We start from the raw sequence: 27,452 nt of genomic DNA on the forward strand, positions 1-27,452 counted from the left end.
GGCGTGGTCACGACGCTGAAAGACAAAATGAAATAAAAAAAAAGTATACTTACCATCCCCGTTCCTGATCCAGACCGCTGCAGACCCCCTCCGCCGGCGGCGCCGCTCTTCTCCTCTCCTCTCTTCTCTTCGATCTATGGGAGAGACGTTATTACGTCTCTCCCATAGAACAGCATAGACACTAGAGGTCAATTATGACCCCTAGTGTCTGTGCCACTATGCTGTGCGGTGCGCGATGACGTCATCGCGCATCGCACAGCAAAGGTCCTCTACATGAAGGGAAACTAGACCGTAGCGTCTAGTTTCCCTTCATGGAGAGGACTAAGGTCTTCTCAATGAAGGGAAACTAGACGCTACGCGTCTGGTTCCCTTCAAAGCGGGGGGGCACAGCAGGGCACTGCGGGGGGCACAGTGGCGGATCTTGCCCTGGTGCGGCACCCTCCGGATGGCGCCGGTGCCCTCCGGAAGGCGGCGCCCCGGGCAAAAGTACCGCTTGCCCGTGGCAAGAACCGCCACTGGTAGCACTGAGTTATGGCATGAGGTTTTGGCCAATCTTTCAGTAGTCTTTTGGTGTGATAATTTGGGGGTAGTTCATGTGATAAATAGACAAAAAGCTTCTGGTCTTCCCGTGCTGCTGTTGTTGGGTCAGATTGGCCTGCGTTGCCTTCAATTGAATATAAATTTTCGTGCTAAGCATGTTGCAGGCATTGAAAATGGCGTGGCAGATGCGCTTTCACGTTTTCAGTGGCACAGGTTCAGGGTGCTAGTTCCGGATGCGAATGTATCTGGTGACCCTTGCCCGTCTTATGCCTGGCAGGTGATACGTCCGGATTGGAGGGCTTAGCTCTAAGATCCTTGGCACCTTCTACCCTTCGGGGGTACAGAACTGCAATGAGAGAGTGGAAGAGATATGTCCACTTACATCAAGACCAAGGTAAGAATGATTATACCATGTTATTGAACTATGTTTGGGAATGTTTTAGCGCAGGCAGGTCAAGAGGATTTGTAACACGTTAACTGTCTGCTCTATCTTACTTCTTGAGACTAGAAGGCCGGCATGATTTTACTAAATCTTTCTTTTTAGTGAGAATACTTAAGGGGTGGGCACGAGTAATGCCCCCTGTACAGGACGCACGAAGGCCAATCACCATTTCAAAGTTGCGGCGCATGGCAGTCGTGTTGCATTAGGTCTGTGCGTCTGGCTATGAAGCACTAGTATTTAAATTGTGTTTCGTGATGGCCTTTTTTGGGGCCTTTAGAGTCAGTGAATTGGTGGCCGCTTCAAAAACAGCGATGTCACCTATGCTTCGTGGGCATGTGTCACTGGAAGAAGGACGCTTATGGTGCAATGTACAACGTTCCAAAACCGACCAATTAAGTAAAGGTTGCTGGGTGGTTCTGAGATGTTTTGACAATAAGGAGATTTGCCCAGTGTCCTTGGCAAATGTATATTTGAAAGCAAGAGCTGATATTCCAGGTCCATGTTTGCAGCATATGGAAGGTATGCCGGTTACTCAATTTCAATTTAGATGGGTGCTGGAACATTGTATTTGCACAATGGGTTTACCAGTATCGAAATATGGTAACCATTCTTTTCGTATAGGTGCGGTGACAGCAGCGGCCACTGAAGGCTGTTCAAGCGGGCAAATTAGAGCTCTTGGGAGGTGGAAGTCTGATGTATTTTGAAAATATGTCAGGTTTTAACCTGGTGGATCAAAATCAGACTTGAGGTCTTAGCCACTCGCCATATTTGGGGGTCTTGAGGAATTTTTTATCCTGGTAAGTGCCTTAAGCCATGGGGTTCACACCCACTTGGCAGGTATGTTTTTCGCCTCTCGTCAAGTCTGATTCTTCATACCCTCCCTCCCCCCTTCCCACCCCCTGCATTTTCAAGTTTTTCACCTTAGAGTCCAAATTAAAATAGCTTAATGATAAAAAAAAAAACACGTTATAATGGGAATGTTTTGGGTAATGTTGTATCGAGAATAAGGTTGTTTCTAGGTCTTTTTATTTGAAGGTTCTGTGAATATGGTTTTTGTATTTTCAGATTGGCGTTTGGACGAGTGTCCGATATGGATTGTTGGGCACTCATAAGTGTATCACGGTGAGAGGTCTGGTGTGGAGTGCCTTCAGTCCCCTGAAGCTAAACTTATTAGGTGGATCGGTCTGAGGGGCCTACGCTGGGAGCAAGTCATGCCCGAGAGGTCGGGATGCCTGTTGAGAGTGGTGTTCCATGCTGGGGGAAACGACTTGACCAAAAGGACGGGTCTGGACCTTCGGAAAACTATGGTTAGGGATTCACTTAGTTTGCAAAACAGGTTATCTTTTCTGGAGAGGTGCGGACAGACCGGCTGCCATAGAGTTGGTCCGGCGCCGAATCAATTCTGTGGTGGGCAGGGCTGTGAGTGAGAATAGGGGGTTTGTGGTCCTGCATCCGTCAATTTTAGTTTCTGCCCCTCAACTTTACATGGATGATGGTGTTCATCTGAATTTGATGGGTATGAAAATCTTTCTGGAGGACCTGTTGTCCTCAGTTGTCCTCAGTCTATAGTCAGGAATTTTATTGAGAAGGCAGAAGGAGTTCAGGAGTAGTAAAAGGAGTGTGTTAAGGTTGAGGTATGGTGGCGGGGTTTTGTTGAAACTGTGGCGGGTTGGGACGGCCTGAAATTGTTGCTGTAGTTGAAAGAGTTTTTATAGGTGCTCAGTAGATGAGAAGGTGGTGGAGTTTGATACATTACGGGGACGGAGTACCATCGGACCAGATGGGCTTCGATCTCCGGTGGGGTTGGTGCACACCTTTTTGGTTTGGAGTTGGGGAATACCTTGAGTGGAGAGTTGGCCACGGTATCCCCGGTAAAGATCAATTAACACAAGGGGTGGCAAATGGCCCATTATCGCCCCTTGTGATGTGATGGAGGATGGGCTGAAATTGGGCCCTTAAAGCCCCCCTTTGTGATGCGATGGGGGCTGGGCTGAAATTGGGCCCTTAGGAGGCTGGGCTGAAGTTGGGCCCTTGCCTCCTCTTGTGTTTGGGTCAGCCGCAATTAAAAGGGTTAAATCTAGAATAAATAGGGACTTTATTTAAATAGGCCATCCCTCCTTGCCACCATACCATTTGTTTAATAATAAAAGCTGACATTTTTATTGGCAAACATTATTCTGGTGTCGGTGTCAGTTATTTCTTTAGAGTATGTTTGAGTATGCGTATGAATGAAGAATAGTCTACGATAGACATTTTAATACAATATGTTCCAGATGCAGGCACAGAGCCAAAGACAATCTACTTTCACTGCCCCGTTCCCTCCCTCCTTTGTATCCTAATATGTATCTTTCTATTATGTGAAGTAATTGGCTAATTTAGCTAATCTGCCCTGCAACAGTTATAAATATACGGTGAGCATGTAAGCATAAAACACACCGGACAAAATAATATGGAATGTGGAAAGAGAAGTGGTATAAGTTCAACGACGCGAGACGTGAACATGCGTGTAGATGGTGACACTAAAACTATTTGATAATCATTGTGAATATCTGAGGTATTGATATAATGCGAATTTGTTCAGATATTGTTTCTTTTTCAGGTGGAACCATGAGTTGTACACGTGACATTACTGAGTGGCAATAGGAAGCCATTGATTTTGAATGAGAGCATGACCAAAGCCTGGAGGAGGTATGTTTCTTGGTGTGCCCTCGAAGACAGTGAATAGTATCCATCTACAGTGAAATAAACTTGGACACCAAGAATCTCAGTGGTGGAACAGAATGCTGGGCATGCCCCCACATTGCTGGAAACAGGGATTTGCTTCAAGGTTCCACCCCTTTACTCTAAGGCTCTGCCCCTTTACCACAAAGCTCCGCCCCTTCCAGACATTAGAATGTTGGGAGGTATGGTACTGTATGTCTATACCCAATAGGTATTGGTGCTAAATTTAGTGAAAAAGTATGGAAAAAAGTGGTTTGCGCCAGTGAGTATGTTTAAACATATACATCTATTGAGATCACAATCTATTAACTGAGTATTTGTACACCTGTACAACCCTTTCTTACTCTATATGTGTAGTTTAACAGATGGTTACTCCAAGTGCCTCCATCCAAGACTTAAAAATGTCTATAGTCTATTGGAGTAGACTTGGGAAGAACCCCTGCTAGTATCTTTTATTACCTATTACTTTGACAGTAAGTACACCCGTAAGTTGTCATTACTTTATTTCCACAAATGTACACACCATTGAAAAGGAACAAATTTATTGCTCTGCTTCACTTCTTCTACCTGCAACATAAATGGCTATACTTGGCAATCACAAGCTATTAGCATACAAGGCATAATAACACTACAGTACTATGTTAGAATTTGTTAAACCACCTACTGACAAATAATTAATTACAGTTTATGTTGTTTGTTTACAACTGACTTTATGTACTTTCTTTTTATACCCTTTAAGTTAAACTATGCAATAACTCTCTTTAACATATAAGTAATTGCAATTCCGTTTCCCAGAATAAATTGATTTAAACCTTTAAAGTTAAAATATAAATACTGACATCAAACCAAATAACACCTTTTTGCTAGTCTATGAGTACAATAGCATACTTGCCTACTCTCCCGGAATGGCCGGGAGGCTCCCGAAAATCGGGTGACCCTCCCGGCCACCCGAGTAAAGTGGGCGATCTGGGCAGGCGATGACGCGATTCTTGTTAAATCGCGTCATCATAGCCACGCCCCCTGCTGTATAATGCCAGTAATAGCGGCATTACACAGCAGGGACGTGGCTTATGTGACGCGATTCCCGCAGCCATGCCCCGATTCCGCCTCTGCCACCCCCCTGTTTTGCCTCTGGTCCGCCCCCTCTGCACGTTATGTTACTATGCCCTCCTGCTGAGCCGACCTGGCTGCTCTCTACCGGAGAGAGCAGCCTAAAAGTCGGCAAGTATGTACAATAGGTGACTGTTCCCTCTCTCTCCCAGCACTGAATGTATACTTGGGCTGCTTTGGGTTTTAGCATTAAGTCTAAGAGGTCTATTTATTAACATTATTTTTACTAAAATAATGTGAAAAAGGGTGTTTTCACACCCTTTTCACATTATTTTAGTATCACCTGAATGTATTAAAGGGCATTTGGAGCAGTTTTCATGAAAAATTGCTCCAAACCCTTTAATTCACTTTTTTTTAGTAACCCACATCGCATTCCCCATACTTATAATGGGAAATGTGATGTGGCCAAATTTTCAAAAAAAATAAAAATGTGAAAAAATACCGCAGTGTGCCCTGTAATAATCTCGCCAGCTCAGGCTGGCGAGTGCAGTGGGCAGCACTGCGATAAGCACCCTTTTACCCAGCTTTCTCTGCCCCTGTCAGAGAAAGCTGAGCGGGGACCCGGCAGAGTGATCAGCTATATGTGTCCGATGGACACACAAGCTGATCAGAGTGTAAAGAAAAAGTAAAATAAAAAAATAAAAAATATAAAAAACACCTGTCCAGGGAACCGGTGTCCGCTGCTCCAGTGAGCGCAGCCGGGCAAAGGGTCCCCCATATGCTGCAATATGATCCCGCTTCAGTAAAGTGACGCTGCAAAAAGGCAGCGCACTTTACAGCACCGGGGGTCACAGCGCAGGAGAAGCTCCCAGCGCCCGGCAGCCTCCTGAAGCAGTGTGAACCGGCTCCCTGGACAGGTGAGTATAATATCCTGCTTGGGGGGGCCGCGGCGCGCGGGGGTAGTCGATGTCAGAGGGGGCGGCGCATGCGCAGCAGGACATCGGGGTATTTTTTACGAAAAATGCCCCGATGATGCTGCGAAGAGGCATCGCACGGACAGAGCTTGACCGCAAGCTCTGTTCCTGCATGAGATAATTGATACATCCCTGCGATGTAATGAATTATCGCAGTGCGAGTTTGGGTGATTTTATAACCTGTCATCCGCATTCTGGATGCGGATGGTGATAAATAGGCCCTTAAGTGTTCGTGACAGGACTCCTAGTTTTCAAAACAGTGTTCTCACCACTCCTGGATTAGTCTGTCAGATAGGACGTCACACAGAAAAGCCATCTCCTTTGCCCTTAGTCGCTTCCTCTTCATTGCCAGAGAAACTGCCTCCTTGCCACTCCTTTCACTGGTGATGGGCTCTTCACTCTCGCAGCACAGCATATCAGGCACAGCATTCATCTTCGGACACAGCTGCTAATGCCGCAGTAGGCATCATGTGTTAATATGGGCCTCCTGCCGGCTTCTATGATCTGATGCTGCATCCAAAGATGCAGCATCAGATCTGCATAAGTATCGGCCAAATATCCATCAGGTTACACAGGAAGGCCGGTGTTTTCACAATACCGGGGCCAGGAAATCTGTTTCAGAAGAAGCTCACCCTGTGCAAGGCATACCTACATAATGGGAGTGACACCCCCCCATTTTGTAGAATGGTCCTTGTTGCCGCCCCACCATCACACCAAATGGATGCAGCATATCGATCATGCTGCAGCTTTATGGGTACTGTGAGCAACAACACAGGACCCGTTCTATACATGCATAGCCTGTCCGCCATCAGAGTAGTGTACAAACCATCAGGGATGCATACTACTCTGAATCAAGCCAGCTGTCCATTAGTACAGGGCAGAAAGGAGAAAATTATAGGCTCTCATTCTGTAACCAAGGTTATTATGTATTCCATCATTTATCAAGAAGCAAATGCACAAAGGTTGATAGAGGAGCATCAGTAATTTGGACTTTTAGGAGAGAAAAAAAAAAACATTGAATTCCTTTGCATACTATATTTATTTTACCCATGTTGTTGGAATAAATTCTCAAATCAAATTATAAGTGATTAAATACATTTGCTTCATTTAATAACAGTTCATATTAGATGGCAGTCTATACAACATTTGTACATACCAATAATGCACCTTCTGTGTTCTTACAGCTCTGCTTGTCTTCTTTGTAATTTACATTTTGTTGCTTATTAAAACTGTTGCTGCACATAATATTGCTGTCACTACTGATACCTTCACATTGTCACTACTGCCACTTGTTGTATGGACAGTTGTGGGAGCTGGTGTAGTTGATGTATGGACAGTTGTGGGAGCTGGTGTAGTTGATGTATGGACAGTTGTGGGAGCTGGTGTAGTTGATGTATGGACAGTTGTGGGAGCTGGTGTAGTTGATGTATGGACAGTTGTGGGAGCTGGTGTCGGAGGAATGAAAAGAGCTGCCTGGGCTATGTTAGACATATCTGATATCTGAGAGACTTTATCAATGGCAACTATTGCAAAGAACAGGATTGTTCCATTTTCTATAACAACATTTTCTGGTGCAAATGTGAATGTTTCACTTGATCCAGCTGGTTGTGGAGTAACACTGGACATGTTTACTGGTGTGGATCCATTAAAGTTGTCCCTCAGATCTTTAGGACTTACACTCATTCTTAAGTCATAGCGTGAAGCTGTAAATACAAATATACCAAAGTCAGATTTAGTTGTAATCAGTCCGATCATTATATGTAAGTTGAATGTCACCAGTGTAACTCATGGTGATGTTGCAATAATAGAATGTATTTGGTTCCTTTATTTAATGAGTGATTGAAAGGGGATGTGTTTGCCATACCTGCGGTCAGGATCCTGGTAGTCAGCATACCGACGCTGGGATCCTGACCGCCAGAATGCTGGTAGGGGGCCATGGCCTATTCCCATTCGTGGGTATCCACAACACCCATAAAGTGGGAATAGAACCTGTGGTGAGCACAGTGAGCCACCAAGCTTGCAAGGTGCTTTGTTGTGTTCGACCCCCTGCCGGCATTCTGGTGGCCGGGATCCCAGCGTCGGTATGCTGACTGCCAGGATCCCGTCTGCCGGTAACCCGTACCCAAAGCATTAAAAGCTACATATAGGGCTGACTTTGGGCAGTTACCACAGAGATTTACCATCTCTATTATCAGTAAGACTTTTGGGAGGTGGTTGATAAACAGCTACAATACAATGTAAACAATCAATATGTCGACACCATAGGGTCGACTGTCGAAAGGTCGACTTGAAAACGGTTGACACACATTTCATTAACATAAGGTTGACGCATGTTTTTTTAGAATTTTTAAATGTTGTGGCAGGCAAAGCAAGACACCGAGCCGGAAGTGTGGCGAGGGAAGCGAGCCAGCGTGGAGCTGCATTTCACAAATTTGGGTGAAATATGTTTAAAAACACAAAACAACATTGAATAAAAAAATACTTTTTTGTGTCAACCTTTTTCATGTCGACCTTTTGACTGTCAACCCTATGGTGTCGACATATTGATTGTTGACCTTGTAGCTGTCTATCAACCACCTCCCAAAAGTCTTACTGATAATAGATATGGTAAATCTCTGTGGTAACTGCCTAAAGTCGGTCCTTCTTTTTTTGTGTCAACCTTTTTCATGTCGACCTTTTGACCTTGTCAACTTTTTTACTATTGTCCTAATGCTGTCGACTTACTGATTATCGATTTTGATAACGTCTATCATCTGTATCATATCAGACTTTTGCAAATAATTTTGCCAAAGGAAAAAATATCTGCTGTTGTTGTACATGAATATGGCAGTGCTGTTGTTCCTGATCATAGAGGGATTGTCTAATTCATGGGTCTTCAGCTGTGGCCCTCCAGCTGCAGTGGAACTACACATCCCAGCATGCCCTGCCATAGTTCTGCTATTACAGAATGCTAAAACTGAGGCAGGGCATGCTGGGATGTATAGTTCCACAGCAGCTGGAGGGCCGCAGGTTGAAGACCTGCGGCCCTCCAGGTCTTCAGATTTCTCTGCATCAGTGTGTCAGCCTCCAGATATCCCACATGCAGATACCTAACCGGCAACAGTGGCAAACGCAGGATTTAGTCAGGGGGGTTTCCGCTGCGGTGTATGTATGTATGTATGTATGTATGTATGTATGTATGTATACAGAATATGTATTATATATAGATATATATAGATATATATATATATATATATATATATATATATATATATATATATATATATACTAGTGATGAGCGGGTTCAGTTCGTCGGAATCCGAACCCCCCCGAACTTCACCCATTTTACACGGTTCCGAGGCAGATTAGAATCTTCCCGCCTTGCTCGGTTAACCCGAGCGCGCCCGAACATCATCATCCCGCTGTCGGATTCTCGCGAGATTCGGATTCTATATAAGGAGCCGCGCGTCGCCGCCATTTTTCACTCGTGCATTGGAAATGATAGTGAGAGAACGTGGCTGGCGTCCTCTCAGTTTTATTCAGGTGGCTGCAAATATCTGTGCTCACACTGCTTTATTGTGGGGACTGGGGACCAGCAGTATTATATAGGAGGAGTACAGTGCAGAGTTTTGCTGACCAGTTACCACCAGTATTATATGTTCTCTGCCTGAAAAACGCTCCATATCTGTGCTCAGTGTGCTGCATATTTAGTGATGTGCACCGGAAATTTTTCGGGTTTTGTGTTTCGGTTTTGGGTTCGGTTCCGCGGCCGTGTTTTGGGTTCGAACGCGTTTTGGCAAAACCTCACCGAATTTTTTTTGTCGGATTCGGTTGTGTTTTGGATTCGGGTGTTTTTTTCAAAAAACCCTAAAAAACAGCTTAAATCATAGAATATGGGGGTCATTTTGATCTCATAGTATTATTAACCTCAATAACCATAATTTACACTCATTTCCAGTCTATTCTGAACACCTCACACCTCACAATATTATTTTTAGTCCTAAAATTTGCACCGAGGTCGCTGGATGGCTAAGCTAAGCGACACAAGTGGCCGACACAAACACCTGGCCCATCTAGGAGTGTCAGGCAGGATGGCCCTTCCAAAAAATACTCCCCAAACAGCACATGACGCAAAGAAAAAAAAAAGGCGCAATGAGGTAGCTGTGTGACTAAGCTAAGCGACCCTAGTGGCCGACACAAACACCTGGCCCATCTAGGAGTGGCACTGCAGTGTCAGGCAGGATGGCCCTTCCAAAAAATACTCCCCAAACAGCACATGACGCAAAGAAAAAAAGAGGCGCAATGAGGTAGCTGTGTGACGACAAAGCTAAGCGACCCTAGTGGCCGACACAAACACCTGGCCCATCTAGGAGTGGCACTGCAGTGTCACGCAGGATGGCCCTTCCAAAAAATACTCCCCAAACAGCACATGACGCAAAGAAAAAAAGAGGCGCAATGAGGTAGCTGTGTGACGACTAAGCTAAGCGACCCTAGTGGCCGACACAAACACCTGGCCCATCTAGGAGTGGCACTGCAGTGTCAGGCAGGATGGCCCTTCCAAAAAATACTCCCCAAACAGCACATGACGCAAAGAAAAAAAGAGGTGCAATGAGGTAGCTGTGTGACGACTAAGCTAAGCGACCCTAGTGGCCGACACAAACACCTGGCCCATCTAGGAGTGGCACTGCAGTGTCACGCAGGATGGCCCTTCCAAAAAATACTCCCCAAACAGCACATGACGCAAAGAAAAATGAAAGAAAAAAGAGGTGCAAGATGGAATTGTCCTTGGGCCCTCCCACCCACCCTTATGTTGTAAAAACAGGACATGCACAGTTTAACGAACCCATCATTTCAGCGACAGGGTCTGCCACACGACTGTGACTGAAATGACTGGTTGGTTTGGGCCCCCACCAAAAAAGTAGCAATCAATCTCTCCTTGCACAAACTGGCTCTACAGAGGCAAGATGTCCACCTCATCATCATCGTCCGATTCATCACCCCTTTCACTGTGTACATCCCCCTCCTCACAGATTATTAATTCGTCCCCACTGGAATCCACCATCTCAGGTCCCCGTGTACTTTCTGGAGGCAATTGCTGCTGGTGAATGTCTCCATGGAGGAATTGATTATAATTAATTTTAATGAACATCATCTTCTCCACATTTTCTGGAAGTAACCTCGTACGCCGATTGCTGACAAGGTGAGCGGCGGCACTAAACACTCTTTCGGAGTACACACTGGAGGGAGGGCAACTTAGGTAGAATAAAGCCAGTTTGTGCAAGGGCCTCCAAATTGCCTCTTTTTCCTGCCAGTATACGTACGGACTGTCTGACGTGCCTACTTGGATGCGGTCACTCATATAATCCTCCACCATTCTTTCAATGGTGAGAGAATCATATGCAGTGACAGTAGACGACATGTCAGTAATCGTTGGCAGGTCCTTCAGTCCGGACCAGATGTCAGCATCAGCAGTCGCTCCAGACTGCCCTGCATCACCGCCAGCGGGTGGGCTCGGAATTCGTAGCCTTTTCCTCGCACCCCCAGTTGCGGGAGAATGTGAAGGAGGAGATGTTGACGGGTCGCGTTCCGCTTGACTTGACAATTTTCTCACCAGCAGTTCTTTGAACCTCTGCAGACTTGTGTCTGCCGGAAAGAGAGATCCAACGTAGGTTTTAAATCTAGGATCGAGCACGGTGGCCAAAATGTAGTGCTCTGATTTCAACAGATTGACCACACGTGAATCCTGGTTAAGCGAATGAAGGGCTCCATCCACAAGTCCCACATGCCTAGCGGAATCGCTCTGTTTTAGCTCCTCCTTCAATGCCTCCAGCTTCTTCTGCAAAAGCCTGATGAGGGGAATGACCTGACTCAGGCTGGCAGTGTCTGAACTGACTTCACGTGTGGCAAGTTCAAAAGGTTGCAGAACCTTGCACAACGTTGAAATCATTCTCCACTGCGCTTGAGACAGGTGCATTCCACCTCCTTTGCCTATATCGTGGGCAGATGTATAGGCTTGAATGGCCTTTTGCTGCTCCTCCATCCTCTGAAGCATATAGAGGGTTGAATTCCACCTCGTTACCACCTCTTGCTTCAGATGATGGCAGGGCAGGTTCAGGTGTTTTTGGTGGTGCTCCAGTCTTCTGTACGCGGTGCCTGTACGCCGAAAGTGGCCCACAATTCTTCTGGCCACCGACAGCATCTCTTGCACGCCCCTGTCGTTTTTTAAATAATTCTGCACCACCAAATTCAATGTATGTGCAAAACATGGGACGTGCTGGAATTTGCCCAGATGTAATGCACGCACAATATTGCTGGCGTTGTCCGATGCCACAAATCCCCAGGAGAGTCCAATTGGGGTAAGCCATTCTGCGATGATCTTCCTCAGTTGCCGTAAGAGGTTTTCAGCTGTGTGCGTATTCTGGAAAGCGGTGATACAAAGCGTAGCCTGCCTAGGAACGAGTTGGCGTTTGCGAGATGCTGCTACTGGTGCCGCCGCTGCTGTTCTTGCAGCGGGAGGCAATACATCTACCCAGTGGGCTGTCACAGTCATGTAGTCCTGAGTCTTCCCTGCTCCACTTGTCCACATGTCCGTGGTTAAGTGGACATTGGGTACAACTGCATTTTTTAGGACACTGGTGAGTCTTTTTCTGACGTCCGTGTACATTCTCGGTATCGCCTGCCTAGAGAAGTGGAACCTAGATGGTATTTGGTAACGGGGGCACACTACCTCAAGCAATTGTTTAGTTCCCTGTGAACTAACGGCGGATACTGGACGCACGTCTAATACCAACATAGTTGTCAAGGCCTCAGTTATCTGCTTTGCAACAGTATGACTGCTGTGATATTTCATCTTCCTCGCAAAGGACTGTTGGACATTCAATTGCTTACTGGAAGTAGTACAAGTGGTCTTCCGACTTCCCCTCTGGGATGACGATCGACTCCCAGCAGCAACAACAGCAGCGCCAGCAGCAGTAGGCGTTACACTCAAGGATGCATCGGAGGAATCCCAGGCAGGAGAGGACTCGTCAGACTTGCCAGTGACATGGCCTGCAGGACTATTGGCTTTCCTGGGTAAGGAGGAAATTGACACTGAGGGAGTTGGTGGTGTGGTTTGCGCGAGCTTGGTTACAAGAGGAAGGGATTTACTGGTCAGTGGACTGCTTCCGCTGTCGCCCAAAGTTTTTGAACTTGTCACTGACTTATTATGAATGCGCTGCAGGTGACGTATAAGGGAGGATGTTCCGAGGTGGTTAACGTCCTTACCCCTACTTATTACAGCTTGACAAAGGCAACACACGGCTTGACACCAGTTGTCCGCATTTCTGTTGAAATAATTCCACACTGAAGAGCTGATTTTTTTTGTATTTTGACCAGGCATGTCAATGGCCATATTCGTCCCACGGACAACAGGTGTCTCCCCGGGTGCCTGACTTAAACAAACTACCTCACCATCAGAATCCTCCTTGTCAATTTCCTCCCCAGCGCCAGCAACACCCATATCCTCATCCTGGTGTACTTCAACAGTGACATCTTCAATTTGACTATCAGGAACTGGACTGCGGGTGCTCCTTCCAGCACTTGAAGGGGGCGTGCAAATGGTGGAAGGCGCAAGCTCTTCCCGTCCAGTGTTGGGAAGGTCAGGCATCGCAACCGACACAATTGGACTCTCCTTTGGGATTTGGGATTTCGAAGAACGCACAGTTCTTTGCTGTGCTTTTGCCGCAAGTCTTTTCTTTTTTTCTAGCGAGAGGATGAGTGCTTCCACCCTCATGTGAAGCTGAACCACTAGCCATGAACATAGGCCAGGGCCTCAGCCGTTCCTTGCCACTCCGTGTCGTAAATGGCATATTGGCAAGTTTACGCTTCTCCTCAGACGCTTTTAATTTTGATTTTTGGGTCATTTTTTTACTGATCTTTTGTGTTTTGGATTTTACATGCTCTGTACTATGACATTGGGCATCGGCCTTGGCAGACGACGTTGATGGCATTTCATCGTCTCGGCCATGACTAGTGGCAGCAGCTTCAGCACGAGGTGGAAGTGGATCTTGATCTTTCCCTATTTTTTTAACCTCCACATTTTTGTTCTCCATATTTTAATGCGCACAACTAAAAGCCACCACAGGTATACAATGTAGATGGATGGATAGTATAGTATTATATTACTTATGGACGACGAGTGCACTGACGACACAGAGGTAGGTACAGCCGTGGCCTACCGTACTGCTTATATATATAATATACTGTATAACGGACCTGGTGGACACTGTCAGCAGACTGCTAAACTAGTATGAAGAAAAAAAAAACACCACAGGTATACAATGTAGATGGATGGATAGTATAGTATTATATTACTTATGGACGACGAGTGCACTGACGACACAGAGGTAGGTACAGCCGTGGCCTACCGTACTGCTTATATATATAATATACTGTATAACGGACCTGGTGGACACTGTCAGCAGACTGCTAAACTAGTATGAAGGAAAAAAAAACACCACAGGTATACAATGTAGATGGATGGATAGTATAGTATTATATATTACTTATGGACGACGAGTGCACTGACGACACAGAGGTAGGTACAGCCGTGGCCTACCGTACTACTTATATATATAATATACTGTATATAACGGACCTGGTGGACACTGTCAGCAGACTGCTAAACTAGTATGAAGAAAAAAAATCCCACCACAGGTAGGTATACAATGTAGATGGATGGATAGTATAGTATTATATTACTTATGGACGACGAGTGCACTGACGACACAGAGGTAGGTACAGTCGTGGCCTACCGTACTGCTTATATATATAATATACTGTATAACGGACCTGGTGGACACTGTCAGCAGACTGCTAATCTAGTATGAAGAAAAAAAAAAACACCACAGGTATACAATGTAGATGGATGGATAGTATAGTATTATATTACTTATGGACGACGAGTGCACTGACGACACAGAGGTAGGTACAGCCGTGGCCTACCGTACTGCTGCTTATATATATAATATACTGTATAACGGACCTGGTCGACACTGTCAGCAGACTGCTAAACTAGTATGAAGAAGAAAAAAACACAGGAGTGTTTTTCAGGCAGACAAACGTATACTGGACTGGTGGTCACTGTCAGCAAAACTGTGCACTGTACTCCTGCTATGACTGCTCCCCAGTCCCCACAATTAGGCAGTGTGAGCAGAGCAGTGCACTCAGCACAGATATATCATGCAGCAGTGCAGCACACTGAGTGAGCACAGATATGGTGGAGCGTTTATTTCAGGCAGAGAAACAAAGGATTAAACTCACTGGTGGTATAATCAAAACCCTGCACTGTACTCCCTAACAGCTGCTCCCCGTCCCCAATCCTCCCCACAATTATAACTAACTAAGTCACTCTGTGTTCTACTATAACGGAGAGGACGCCAGCCACGTCCTCTCCCTATCAATCTCAATGCACGTGTGAAAATGGCGGCGACGCGCGGCTCCTTATATAGAATCCGAGTCTCGCGAGAATCCGACGGCGGGATGATGACGTTCGGGGCGCGCTCGGGTTAACCGAGCAAGGCGGGAGGATCCGAGGCGCTCGGACCCGTGTAAAAAAAAGGTGAAGTTTGGGCGGGTCGGATCCGAACCCGCTCATCACTAATATCTGTGCTCACACTGCTTTATTGTGGGGACTGGGGACCAGCAGTATTATATAGGAGGAGTACAGTGCAGAGTTTTGCTGACCAGTGACCACCAGTATTATACGTTCTCTGCCTGAAAAACGCTCCATATCTGTGCTCAGTGTGCTGCATATATCTGTGCTCACACTGCTTTATTGTGGGGACTGGGGACCACCAGTATTATATAGGAGGAGTACAGTGCAGAGTTTTGCTGACCAGTGACCACCAGTATTATACGTTCTCTGCCTGAAAAATGCTCCATATCTGTGCTCAGTGTGCTGCATATATCTGTGCTCACACTGCTTTATTGTGGGGACTGGGGACCACCAGTATTATATAGGAGGAGTACAGTGCAGAGTTTTGCTGACCAGTGACCACCAGTATTATACGTTCTCTGCCTGAAAAACGCTCCATATCTGTGCTGCATTGTAGTATATAGTAGGAGTACAGTGCATAATTTTGCTGACCACCAGTATATAATATATAGCAGTACGGTACAGTAGGCCACTGCTCTACCTACCTCTGTGTCGTCAAGTATACTATCCATCCATACCTGTGGTGCATTTCAGTTTTGTACAGTTTGCTGACCACCAGTATATAATATATAGCAGTATGGTACAGAAGGCCACTGCTCTACCTACCTCTGTGTCGTCAAGTATACAATCCATCCATACCAGTGGTGCATTTCAGTTTTGCACAGTTTGCTGACCACCAGTATATAATATATAGCAGTACGGTACAGTAGGCCACTGTTCTACCTACCTCTGTGTCGTCAAGTATACTATCCATCCATACCTGTGGTGCATTTCAGTTTTGCACAGTTTGCTGACCACCAGTATATAATATATAGCAGTACGGTACAGTAGGCCACTGTTCTACCTACCTCTGTGTCGTCAAGTATACTATCCATCCATACCTGTGGTGCATTTCAGTTTTGCACAGTTTGCTGACCACCAGTATATAATATATAGCAGTACGGTACAGAAGGCCACTGCTCTACCTGCCTCTGTGTCGTCAAGTATACTATCCTTCCATATCTGTGGTGCATTTCAGTTTTGCACAGTTTGCTGACCACCAGTATATAATATATAGCAGTACGGTACAGTAGGCCACTGTTCTACCTACCTCTGTGTCGTCAAGTATACTATCCATCCATACCTGTGGTGCATTTCAGTTTTGCACAGTTTGCTGACCACCAGTATATAATATATAGCAGTACGGTACAGAAGGCCACTGCTCTACCTACCTCTGTGTCGTCAAGTATACTATCCATCCATACCTGTGGTGCATTTCAGTTTTGCACAGTTTGCCGACCACCAGTATATAATATATAGCAGTACGGTACAGTAGGCCACTGCTCTACCTGCCTCTGTGTCGTCAAGTATACTATCCATCCATATCTGTGGTGCATTTCAGTTTTGCACAGTTTGCTGACCACCAGTATATAATATATAGCAGTACGGTACAGTAGGCCACTGTTCTACCTACCTCTGTGTCGTCAAGTATACTATCCATCCATACCTGTGGTGCATTTCAGTTTTGCACAGTTTGCTGACCACCAGTATATAATATATAGCAGTACGGTACAGAAGGCCACTGCTCTACCTACCTCTGTGTCGTCAAGTATACTATCCATCCATACCTGTGGTGCATTTCAGTTTTGTACAGTTTGCTGACCACCAGTATATAATATATAGCAGTATGGTACAGAAGGCCACTGCTCTACCTACCTCTGTGTCGTCAAGTATACAATCCATCCATACCAGTGGTGCATTTCAGTTTTGCACAGTTTGCTGACCACCAGTATATAATATATAGCAGTACGGTACAGAAGGCCACTGCTCTACCTGCCTCTGTGTCGTCAAGTATACTATCCATCCATATCTGTGGTGCATTTCAGTTTTGCACAGTTTGCTGACCACCAGTATATAATATATAGCAGTACGGTACAGTAGGCCACTGCTCTACCTACCTCTGTGTCGTCAAGTATACTATCCATCCATACCTGTGGTGCATTTCAGTTTTGTACAGTTTGCTGACCACCAGTATATAATATATAGCAGTATGGTACAGAAGGCCACTGCTCTACCTACCTCTGTGTCGTCAAGTATACAATCCATCCATACCAGTGGTGCATTTCAGTTTTGCACAGTTTGCTGACCACCAGTATATAATATATAGCAGTACGGTACAGAAGGCCACTGCTCTACCTGCCTCTGTGTCGTCAAGTATACTATCCATCCATATCTGTGGTGCATTTCAGTTTTGCACAGTTTGCTGACCACCAGTATATAATATATAGCAGTACGGTACAGTAGGCCACTGCTCTAACTACCTCTGTGTCGTCAAGTATACTATCCATCCATACCTGTGGTGCATTTCAGTTTTGTACAGTTTGCTGACCACCAGTATATAATATATAGCAGTATGGTACAGAAGGCCACTGCTCTACCTACCTCTGTGTCGTCAAGTATACAATCCATCCATACCAGTGGTGCATTTCAGTTTTGCACAGTTTGCTGACCACCAGTATATAATATATAGCAGTACGGTACAGAAGGCCACTGCTCTACCTGCCTCTGTGTCGTCAAGTATACTATCCATCCATATCTGTGGTGCATTTCAGTTTTGCACAGTTTGCTGACCACCAGTATATAATATATAGCAGTACGGTACAGTAGGCCACTGTTCTACCTACCTCTGTGTCGTCAAGTATACTATCCATCCATACCTGTGGTGCATTTCAGTTTTGCACAGTTTGCTGACCACCAGTATATAATATATAGCAGTACGGTACAGAAGGCCACTGCTCTACCTACCTCTGTGTCGTCAAGTATACTATCCATCCATACCTGTGGTGCATTTCAGTTTTGCACAGTTTGCCGACCACCAGTATATAATATATAGCAGTACGGTACAGTAGGCCACTGCTCTACCTGCCTCTGTGTCGTCAAGTATACTATCCATCCATATCTGTGGTGCATTTCAGTTTTGCACAGTTTGCTGACCACCAGTATATAATATATAGCAGTACGGTACAGTAGGCCACTGCTCTACCTACCTCTGTGTCGTCAAGTATACTATCCATCCATACCTGTGGTGCATTTCAGTTTTGCACAGTTTGCTGACCACCAGTATATAATATATAGCAGTACGGTACAGAAGGCCACTGCTCTACCTACCTCTGTGTCGTCAAGTATACTATCCATCCATACCTGTGGTGCATTTCAGTTTTGTACAGTTTGCTGACCACCAGTATATAATATATAGCAGTATGGTACAGAAGGCCACTGCTCTACCTACCTCTGTGTCGTCAAGTATACAATCCATCCATACCAGTGGTGCATTTCAGTTTTGCACAGTTTGCTGACCACCAGTATATAATATATAGCAGTACGGTACAGAAGGCCACTGCTCTACCTGCCTCTGTGTCGTCAAGTATACTATCCATCCATATCTGTGGTGCATTTCAGTTTTGCACAGTTTGCTGACCACCAGTATATAATATATAGCAGTACGGTACAGTAGGCCACTGCTCTACCTACCTCTGTGTCGTCAAGTATACTATCCATCCATACCTGTGGTGCATTTCAGTTTTGTACAGTTTGCTGACCACCAGTATATAATATATAGCAGTATGGTACAGAAGGCCACTGCTCTACCTACCTCTGTGTCGTCAAGTATACAATCCATCCATACCAGTGGTGCATTTCAGTTTTGCACAGTTTGCTGACCACCAGTATATAATATATAGCAGTACGGTACAGAAGGCCACTGCTCTACCTGCCTCTGTGTCGTCAAGTATACTATCCATCCATATCTGTGGTGCATTTCAGTTTTGCACAGTTTGCTGACCACCAGTATATAATATATAGCAGTACGGTACAGTAGGCCACTGTTCTACCTACCTCTGTGTCGTCAAGTATACTATCCATCCATACCTGTGGTGCATTTCAGTTTTGCACAGTTTGCTGACCACCAGTATATAAAATATAGCAGTACGGTACAGAAGGCCACTGCTCTACCTACCTCTGTGTCGTCAAGTATACTATCCATCCATACCTGTGGTGCATTTCAGTTTTGTACAGTTTGCTGACCACCAGTATATAATATATAGCAGTATGGTACAGAAGGCCACTGCTCTACCTACCTCTGTGTCGTCAAGTATACAATCCATCCATACCAGTGGTGCATTTCAGTTTTGCACAGTTTGCTGACCACCAGTATATAATATATAGCAGTACGGTACAGAAGGCCACTGCTCTACCTGCCTCTGTGTCGTCAAGTATACTATCCATCCATATCTGTGGTGCATTTCAGTTTTGCACAGTTTGCTGACCACCAGTATATAATATATAGCAGTACGGTACAGTAGGCCACTGTTCTACCTACCTCTGTGTCGTCAAGTATACTATCCATCCATACCTGTGGTGCATTTCAGTTTTGCACAGTTTGCCGACCACCAGTATATAATATATAGCAGTACGGTACAGTAGGCCACTGCTCTACCTACCTCTGTGTCGTCAAGTATACTATCCATCCATACATGTGGTGCATATCAGTTGTGCGCAGTATATATAGTAGTAGGCCATTGCTATTGATACTGGCATATAATTCCACACATTAAAAAATGGAGAACAAAAATGTGGAGGGTAAAATAGGGAAAGATCAAGATCCACTTCCACCTCGTGCTGAAGCTGCTGCCACTAGTCATGGCCGAGACGATGAAATGCCATCAACGTCGTCTGCCAAGGCCGATGCCCAATGTCATAGTAGAGAGCATGTAAAATCCAAAAAACAAAAGTTCAGTAAAATGACCCAAAAATCAAAATTAAAAGCGTCTGAGGAGAAGCGTAAATTGCCAATATGCCATTTACGACACGTTGTGGCAAGGAATGGCTGAGGGCCTGGCCTATGTTCATGGCTAGTGGTTCAGCTTCACATGAGGATGGAAGCACTCATCCTCTCGCTAGAAAACTGCAGTGCCACTCCTAGATGGGCCAGGTGTTTGTGTCGGCCACTTGGGTCGCTTAGCTTAGTCACACAGCTACCTCATTGCGCCTCTTTTTTTCTTTGCTTCATGTGCTGTTTGGGGACTATTATTTTGAAGTGCCATCCTGTCTGACACTGCAGTGCCACTCCTAGATGGGCCAGGTGTTTGTGTCGGCCACTTGGGTCGCTTAGCTTAGTCACACAGCTACCTCATTGCGCCTCTTTTTTTCTTTGCATCATGTGCTGTTTGGGGACTATTTTTTTGAAGTGCCATCCTGTCTGACACTGCAGTGCCACTCCTAGATGGGCCAGGTGTTTGTGTCGGCCACTTTGGTCGTTTAGCTTAGTCACACAGCTACCTCATTGCTCCTCTTTTTTTCTTTGCATCATGTGCTGTTTGGGGACTATTTTTTGAAGTGCCATCCTGTCTGACACTGCAGTGCCACTCCTAGATGGGCCAGGTGTTTGTGTCGGCCACTTGGGTTGCTAAGCTTAGTCATCCAGCGACCTCGGTGCAAATTTTAGGACTAAAAATAATATTGTGAGGTGTGAGGTGTTCAGAATAGACTGGAAATGAGTGGAAATTATGGTTATTGAGGTTAATAATACTATGGGATCAAAATTACCCCCAAATTCTATGATTTAAGCTGTTTTTGAGGGGTTTTTGTAAAAAAACACCCCGAATCCAAAACACACCCGAATCCGACAAAAAATTTTCAGGGAGGTTTTGCCAAAACGCGTCCGAATCCAAAACACAGCCACGGAACCGAATCCAAAAACAAAACACAAAACCCGAAAAATGTCCGGTGCACATCACTAATATATACATACATATATCTCCATATCCCAGCTGATCACTTTAAGGGGGAGCTAGAGGGCTGTGACTTGTGGGCTCTCTTCAGCAAAGCCCATACCAACTTGTGATGGTACTTGTAAAGGCCAGGGGAAAATCTATCAAACATTTGAGAGAGATAAAGTACCCATCAATCAGCTCCTGACATTTTTAAAAACACAGCCTAGAAAATGGCAGTTAGAAGCTGATTGGTTGCTTTTTTAATTCTCTCCAAGTTTTGATACATCTCCCCCCAAGGAGATTGTGTGACTCCATGCCTCAAAGCTTCCAGCGCCAACCCTTAACTGGCTTTGGAATCTGGCATATCAATGCTGAACTAAAACAGGTGTGTTATAATTTCCATATCAGAATGGGTTTGTGAAAAAAACGCCCCCAGTTTCAATTATTGGTCACCTGTTTATTGCAGAATAAAAATACATACCACTTCCTTCATCCATGTCATCACCAGTTGCTGTCCAGGACAGAATAACTGATCCACTTTCTATTCTTGCAGCCAGATCTGTTATCTTATCAGGTTTATAGATGTCTAGTGGGATAACAGTGGGGATATTAGACACATCAAATGCACCACCTGAAGCCATCCTGCTGAATTCTCCCAGGTTTAGCTCATCATCCACAGTTGATCTTGGAGGATTCATAGTTACAGTTCCTAAAGTTGCAGCAAATTGCAAGAATAGAAGTAGTTAGATCATGCATATGTTAACTCTTGTAAGTATAATATTTCACACCTATATTAACACCTGCAACATTCGGAAAGGTATGAGAAACAATTATATATATTTATATACAGGTCGAGTATCCCATATCCAAATATTCCGAAATACGGAATACTCCGAAATACGGAATTTTTTGAGTGAGACTGAGATAGTGAAACCTTTGTTTTCTGATGGCTCAATGTACACAAACTTTGTTTAATACACAAAGTTATTAAAACTATTGTACTAAATGACCTTCAGGCTGTGTGTATAAGGTGTATATCAAACATAAATGAATTGTGTGAATGTACACACACTTTGTTTAATGCACAAAGTTATTAAAATTATTGGCTAAAATGACCTTCAGGCTGTGTGTATAAGGTGTATATGTAACATAAATGCATTCTGTGCTTAGACTTAGGTCCCATCACCATGATATCTCATTATGGTATGCAATTATTCCAAAATACGGGAAAATCCCATATCCAAAATACTTCTGGTCCCAAGCATTTTGGATAAGGGATACTCAACCTGTATATATATATTTATGTTTTGTTTTCGTTTTTTAAACATCGTGTGTGATGCAGAGTTGGAGGGAAATCAATATACTGGACTGCATGCACAGAAAAAACTATGTATATTCATCCGTTTCCAAAGTAGTAAACAGAGCGCCTGTCTACTTGGTGTACACTTGTTTTTCATACTTGTCATCATCATCAATCATCATCACTGCTCACTTGCACCATCCTTGTACTTCAATAGGTGCAAAAGATAAAAAGAGACACCAGAAAAAAATGTGTATTTACACTTTTTTTAAAAGCGGCATGGCCTGCTGTGGTGCCAACACACACTCACTGAACTGTGCTTATGTGTGAGAGCCCCAGAACAACCCAGTTAATCCTCTCCAGTCATATATGTATATTGGATTGAAATGTATATAACTCATCAACCGTACGTGCATGTGCACAGTTCCAGCGCAAATGCGGTGCAAACATACACATGCTATGCTCTGCACACAGGTCTAAGTTCAACTTTGCATCACCCCCACGTTGCATTGGTCAAAACCTCACGAAAACAAAATAATATACTGTACATATTTCAAATCAAGGACAAATTGTTTATTGAAAGACAAAATAATAGTAGAACAGAGTTAACTTTTGGCATATAACACTATAAAGTGGATGTAATAAATAGAAATATAATTCTATGATAGATGCAACAACTGTTTTTACATCTATTGTACTGTAAATCAAATAAATCATCAACGATAAACAGTAAGCATAGCGAAATAACCCAATTATCACTGCTTGCTATGAAACTGTCAGAATGCAGTTAAAATTTGTATCAGTATGTATCTATATATGGCCATAAAGTGATATGCGTTCTTACCATTTTGTATATATCCTGGAATATATAGTGCACGACTGTTGCGCAATGCCAAACGACTTTTACCCTTTACACCTTCAGCGCGTACTTGTAGACTGTATCTTCCATTGAATTTAAATGCAGTGAAGTACTTAGAGTATACACCATCATTTTTTACAATATCAGCACCTTGGAAAAACAAATACAGTATAAAAAGATTCAAAACTATAATGGACATTTAAGTAATTGTATGCCACCATTATTATATTAATGCTTTCTAATGAGAGATCGTTATGGAAGCTTTGACTTAGTATACAGCACCAATTATCATTTGTAAGTAGCAGCAATTTGTGTCTTTTATTACATCAAATAATTTGTTTCCTTGATATGAGAAAAATCAAAGTGTATATTTACTAAGCGGCAGCTTTTAAAGCCACTGATTGTTGCCAGTTCTTTAAAGGGCAATAAAACGAGGGTGGTTTAATAAATAAGGTAACAAAACCTCTCGAGTGTGTAATGTTCTCCATTTCATTCTAATTTCCCACCAGGTTAGAGCAGCTTCCCCTCAACGGCCATTAGACCACGCCTCATATCTGTTATACTGTCCCAAGATCAGATGTAAGATGGCGGGGCTGGCGGAAACTTGGTCACACATTAAAGTGCATAGTGTGATCAGATTTCTGCATTTAAAGGGCACATCAGCAGCTGAAATTCATTGTCAACTTGTTGAGGTGTACAGTGATAACGTTATGTCACGGTAAAAGGTTTGGATTTGGTGAACTGCCTTTGATAACAGCAGGACAGATATTCAAGATGAGCAGCAATCCGGCCAGCAAAGCATGTCCACAACAGATAACAATTGAAGGTCTGGTTCAGGAGGACAGAAGCATTTGGGTTAGTTGCTGTCAAACTGCTGACGGCCCATCTCAGTGGGTACTGTGCATACCATCTGACTTCAGCCGCTCGAGATGATTTCTTCTATGCCGAGATAGATGCCTTGGTGTACCACTGGAACAAATGCTTAGACAAGTATGTCAATGTGGAAACATAATCTGTACCAAGGACATATTATTGATTATACATATATGTATGAGTTGAATACATTTATGCAATGAGAGGTCTTGTTACCTTCTTTTTTGAACCACCCTTGTATAAAACACAAAACACTCCTGTTACTCCAAACAGTACTGAGTAATGTTACAGTCATTATAAGTGCCTTGAGTCCTATTGGAAAAAGAGCGCTATATAAAAAATTTTATTATTATTATTATTATTATTATTATTATAACTGTAGCCCCCCAATACAATTTAATTTTAGTATACTGTATGTGTATGCCATGCTGGAGGATGCACTGTAGCATCATGACACATTGGGAGATGTAGTAGGATGGTATCTCCCAAATGTTTTTTCAGCCACGAATTTCACAAGATAACTTTTAGCACTGTGTATAGTAATTATGTAAATAAAAAAACATTATATTTACTCATCTTCCTGATTACCCAATTTGCATGTTCATGATATCTGTGTAGATCCCCCACTTTTTATTACATCCTCTGAAACATGAATCTGACAGTCCCATATATAGGAGATAGCCCAGGTTGCAAACTGCTTTCCTACAGTGTATCATAGGTATTTCCTATTCGGCATTGAACTTATAGAACCCTCTAGTACAGCAGTATTAATTAGAGATGTGCGGTGGGCACTTTTCGTGTTTTGTGTTTTGGTTTTGGATCTGGATCCCCGCTCGTGTTTTGGATCGGAATTGATTTTGCCAAAACCAGCCTTTTGGGTTTTGGTTTTGGATCTGGATGATTTTTAAAAAAAACATAAAAATAGCTAAAATCACAGAATTTGGGGGTAATTTTGATCCTACAGTATTATTAACCTCAATAACATTCATTTCCAGTCATTTACAGTCTATTCTGGACACCTCACACCTTACAATATTGTTTTCAGGCCAAGAGGTTGCACCGAGGTAGCTGGATGACTTTGCTAAGTGACACAAGTGGGCGGCAAAACACCTGGCCCATCTAGGAGTGGCACTGCAGTGTCAGACAGGATGGCACATTTCAAAACTAGGCCCCTAACAGCACATAATGCAAAGAAAAAAAGAGGTGCACCAAGGTCGTTGGATGACTAAGCTAAGCGACACAAGTGTGCGGCACAAACACCTGGCCCATCTAGGAGTGGCAATGCAGTGACAGACAGGATGGCATTTTTAAAAACTAGGACCCAAACAGCAGATGATGCAAAGAAAAAAAAGAGGCACACCGAGGTTGCTAGATGACTAAGCTAAGCGTCACAAGTATGCAGCACAAACACCTGGCCCATCTAGGTGTGGCACTGCAGTGTCAGACAGGATGGAACTTTTAAATACTAGGCCCCAAACAGCTCATCATGCAAAGAAGAAAAAGAGATGCAATGAGGTAGCTGGATGACTAAGCTAAGCGACACAAATGTGCGGCACAAACACCTGGCCCATCTAGGAGTGGCATTGCAGTGTCAGACAGGATAGGCTCCAAACAGCTCATCATGCAAAGAAGAAAAAGAGGTGCAATGAGGTAGCTGGATGACTAAGCTAATAATAATAATAATAATAATAATAATTTTATGTATATAGCACTCTTTCTCCAATAGAACTCAAGGCGCTTAACAGATACATAGCATAATATAGTACAGAAAATAATGAAGTACAGAACAGCTTTTCATAAAATACAGAAGCATGAAGATACTAAAGGGACATTATGGAAATGCTTTAGTAAACAGGAAAGTTTTGAGTGTGTGGCACAAACACCTGGCCCATCCAGGAGTGGCACGCAGTGGCTGAATGTCGAAAGTGGCCCACAAATTTTTGGGCCACCAACAGCATCTCCTGCACGCCCCTGTCATTTAAAAAAAAATCTGCACCACCAAATTAATTGTATGTGCAAAACATGGGACGTGCTGGAATTTGCCCAGATGTAAAGCACGCACAATATTGGTGGACTTATACGGCAGTACCTCTGGACTCATATTGCAGCACCACTGGACTGGACTTATATGGCAGTACCCTTGGAGTTATATGGCAGTCAGTACTCCTAAACTTATACGGCTGCACTACTGGACTGGACTTATACCACTGCACCAATGGACTGGACTTAAATGGCAGTACCCATGGACTTATACTGCAGTACCACTGGACTGTACATATACGGCAGTACCCCTGGGCTTATACGGCAGCACCACTGGACTCATACGGCTGCACCACTGGACTGGACTTATACGGCAGTACCACTGGACTTATTCGGCAGTACCCCTGGACTTATACAGTAGCACCACTGGACTGGACTTATATGGCAGTACCCCTGTACTTATACGGCAGTCAGTACCCATGTACTTATACGGCTGTACCACTGGACTGGATTTATACGGCTGCACCACTGGACTGGACTTATACGGCAGTACCCCTGGACTTATACTGCAGTACCACTGGACTGGACTTATACAGCAGTACCCCTGGACTTATAAAGCAGTACCCCTGGACTTATACGGCTGCACCACTGGACTGGACTTATACAGCAGTACCCTTGGACTTATACGGCAGTACCCCAGGACTAGACTTATATGGCAGCACCACTGGACTTATATGGCACCACCACTGGACTGGACTTATACAGCAGTACCCTTGGACTTATACGGCAGTACCCCAGGACTGGACTTATACGGCAGTACCCCTGGACTTATACGGCTGCACCACTGGACTGGACTTATACGGCAGTACCCCATGACTTATACAGCAGTACCCCAGGACTTATACAGAAGTACCCCAGGACTTATACAGCAGTACCCCTGGACTTTTACGGCTGCACCACTGGACTGGACTTATACAGCAGTACCACTGGACTGGACTTATACGGCAGTACCCCTGGACTTATACGGCAATACCCCTGGACTGGACTTATATGGCAGTACCCCATGACTTATACGGCAGTATTCCTGGACTTATATGGCAGTTCCCCTGAACTTATGCGGCTACACCACTGGACTTATACAGCAGCACCACTGGACTTATGGCAGCACAGGACACCACCACTGGACTTATGGCAGCACAGGATACCACCAATGGACTGATGCAGCACAACACAGCACCGCCGGACTGGACTTATACAGCAGCACCACAGGACTTATGGCAGCACAGGACA

The 27,452-nt window shown here is 44.3% G+C and overlaps 1 protein-coding gene across 1 annotated transcript in view; it reads right to left on the reverse strand.

Annotated features, from left to right (window-relative positions):
• Positions 1 to 6,815: 6,815 nt before the first annotated feature.
• Positions 6,816 to 27,452, reverse strand: part of LOC134956857 (calcium-activated chloride channel regulator 1-like) — a 135,467-nt gene continuing 114,830 nt past the window's right edge. The window contains exons 12-14 of the mRNA XM_063938752.1: positions 23,295 to 23,459; positions 21,632 to 21,859; positions 6,816 to 7,430 (exon numbers count right to left, since the gene is read on the reverse strand). Of these exons, the coding sequence (XP_063794822.1) occupies positions 6,934 to 7,430; positions 21,632 to 21,859; positions 23,295 to 23,459 (890 nt within the window). The 3' untranslated portion in view covers positions 6,816 to 6,933. The remainder of the gene's footprint in view (positions 7,431 to 21,631; positions 21,860 to 23,294; positions 23,460 to 27,452) is intronic.

Source organism: Pseudophryne corroboree, chromosome 9 (assembly GCF_028390025.1).
Source record: "Pseudophryne corroboree isolate aPseCor3 chromosome 9, aPseCor3.hap2, whole genome shotgun sequence".
NCBI lineage: Eukaryota > Metazoa > Chordata > Amphibia > Anura > Myobatrachidae > Pseudophryne > Pseudophryne corroboree.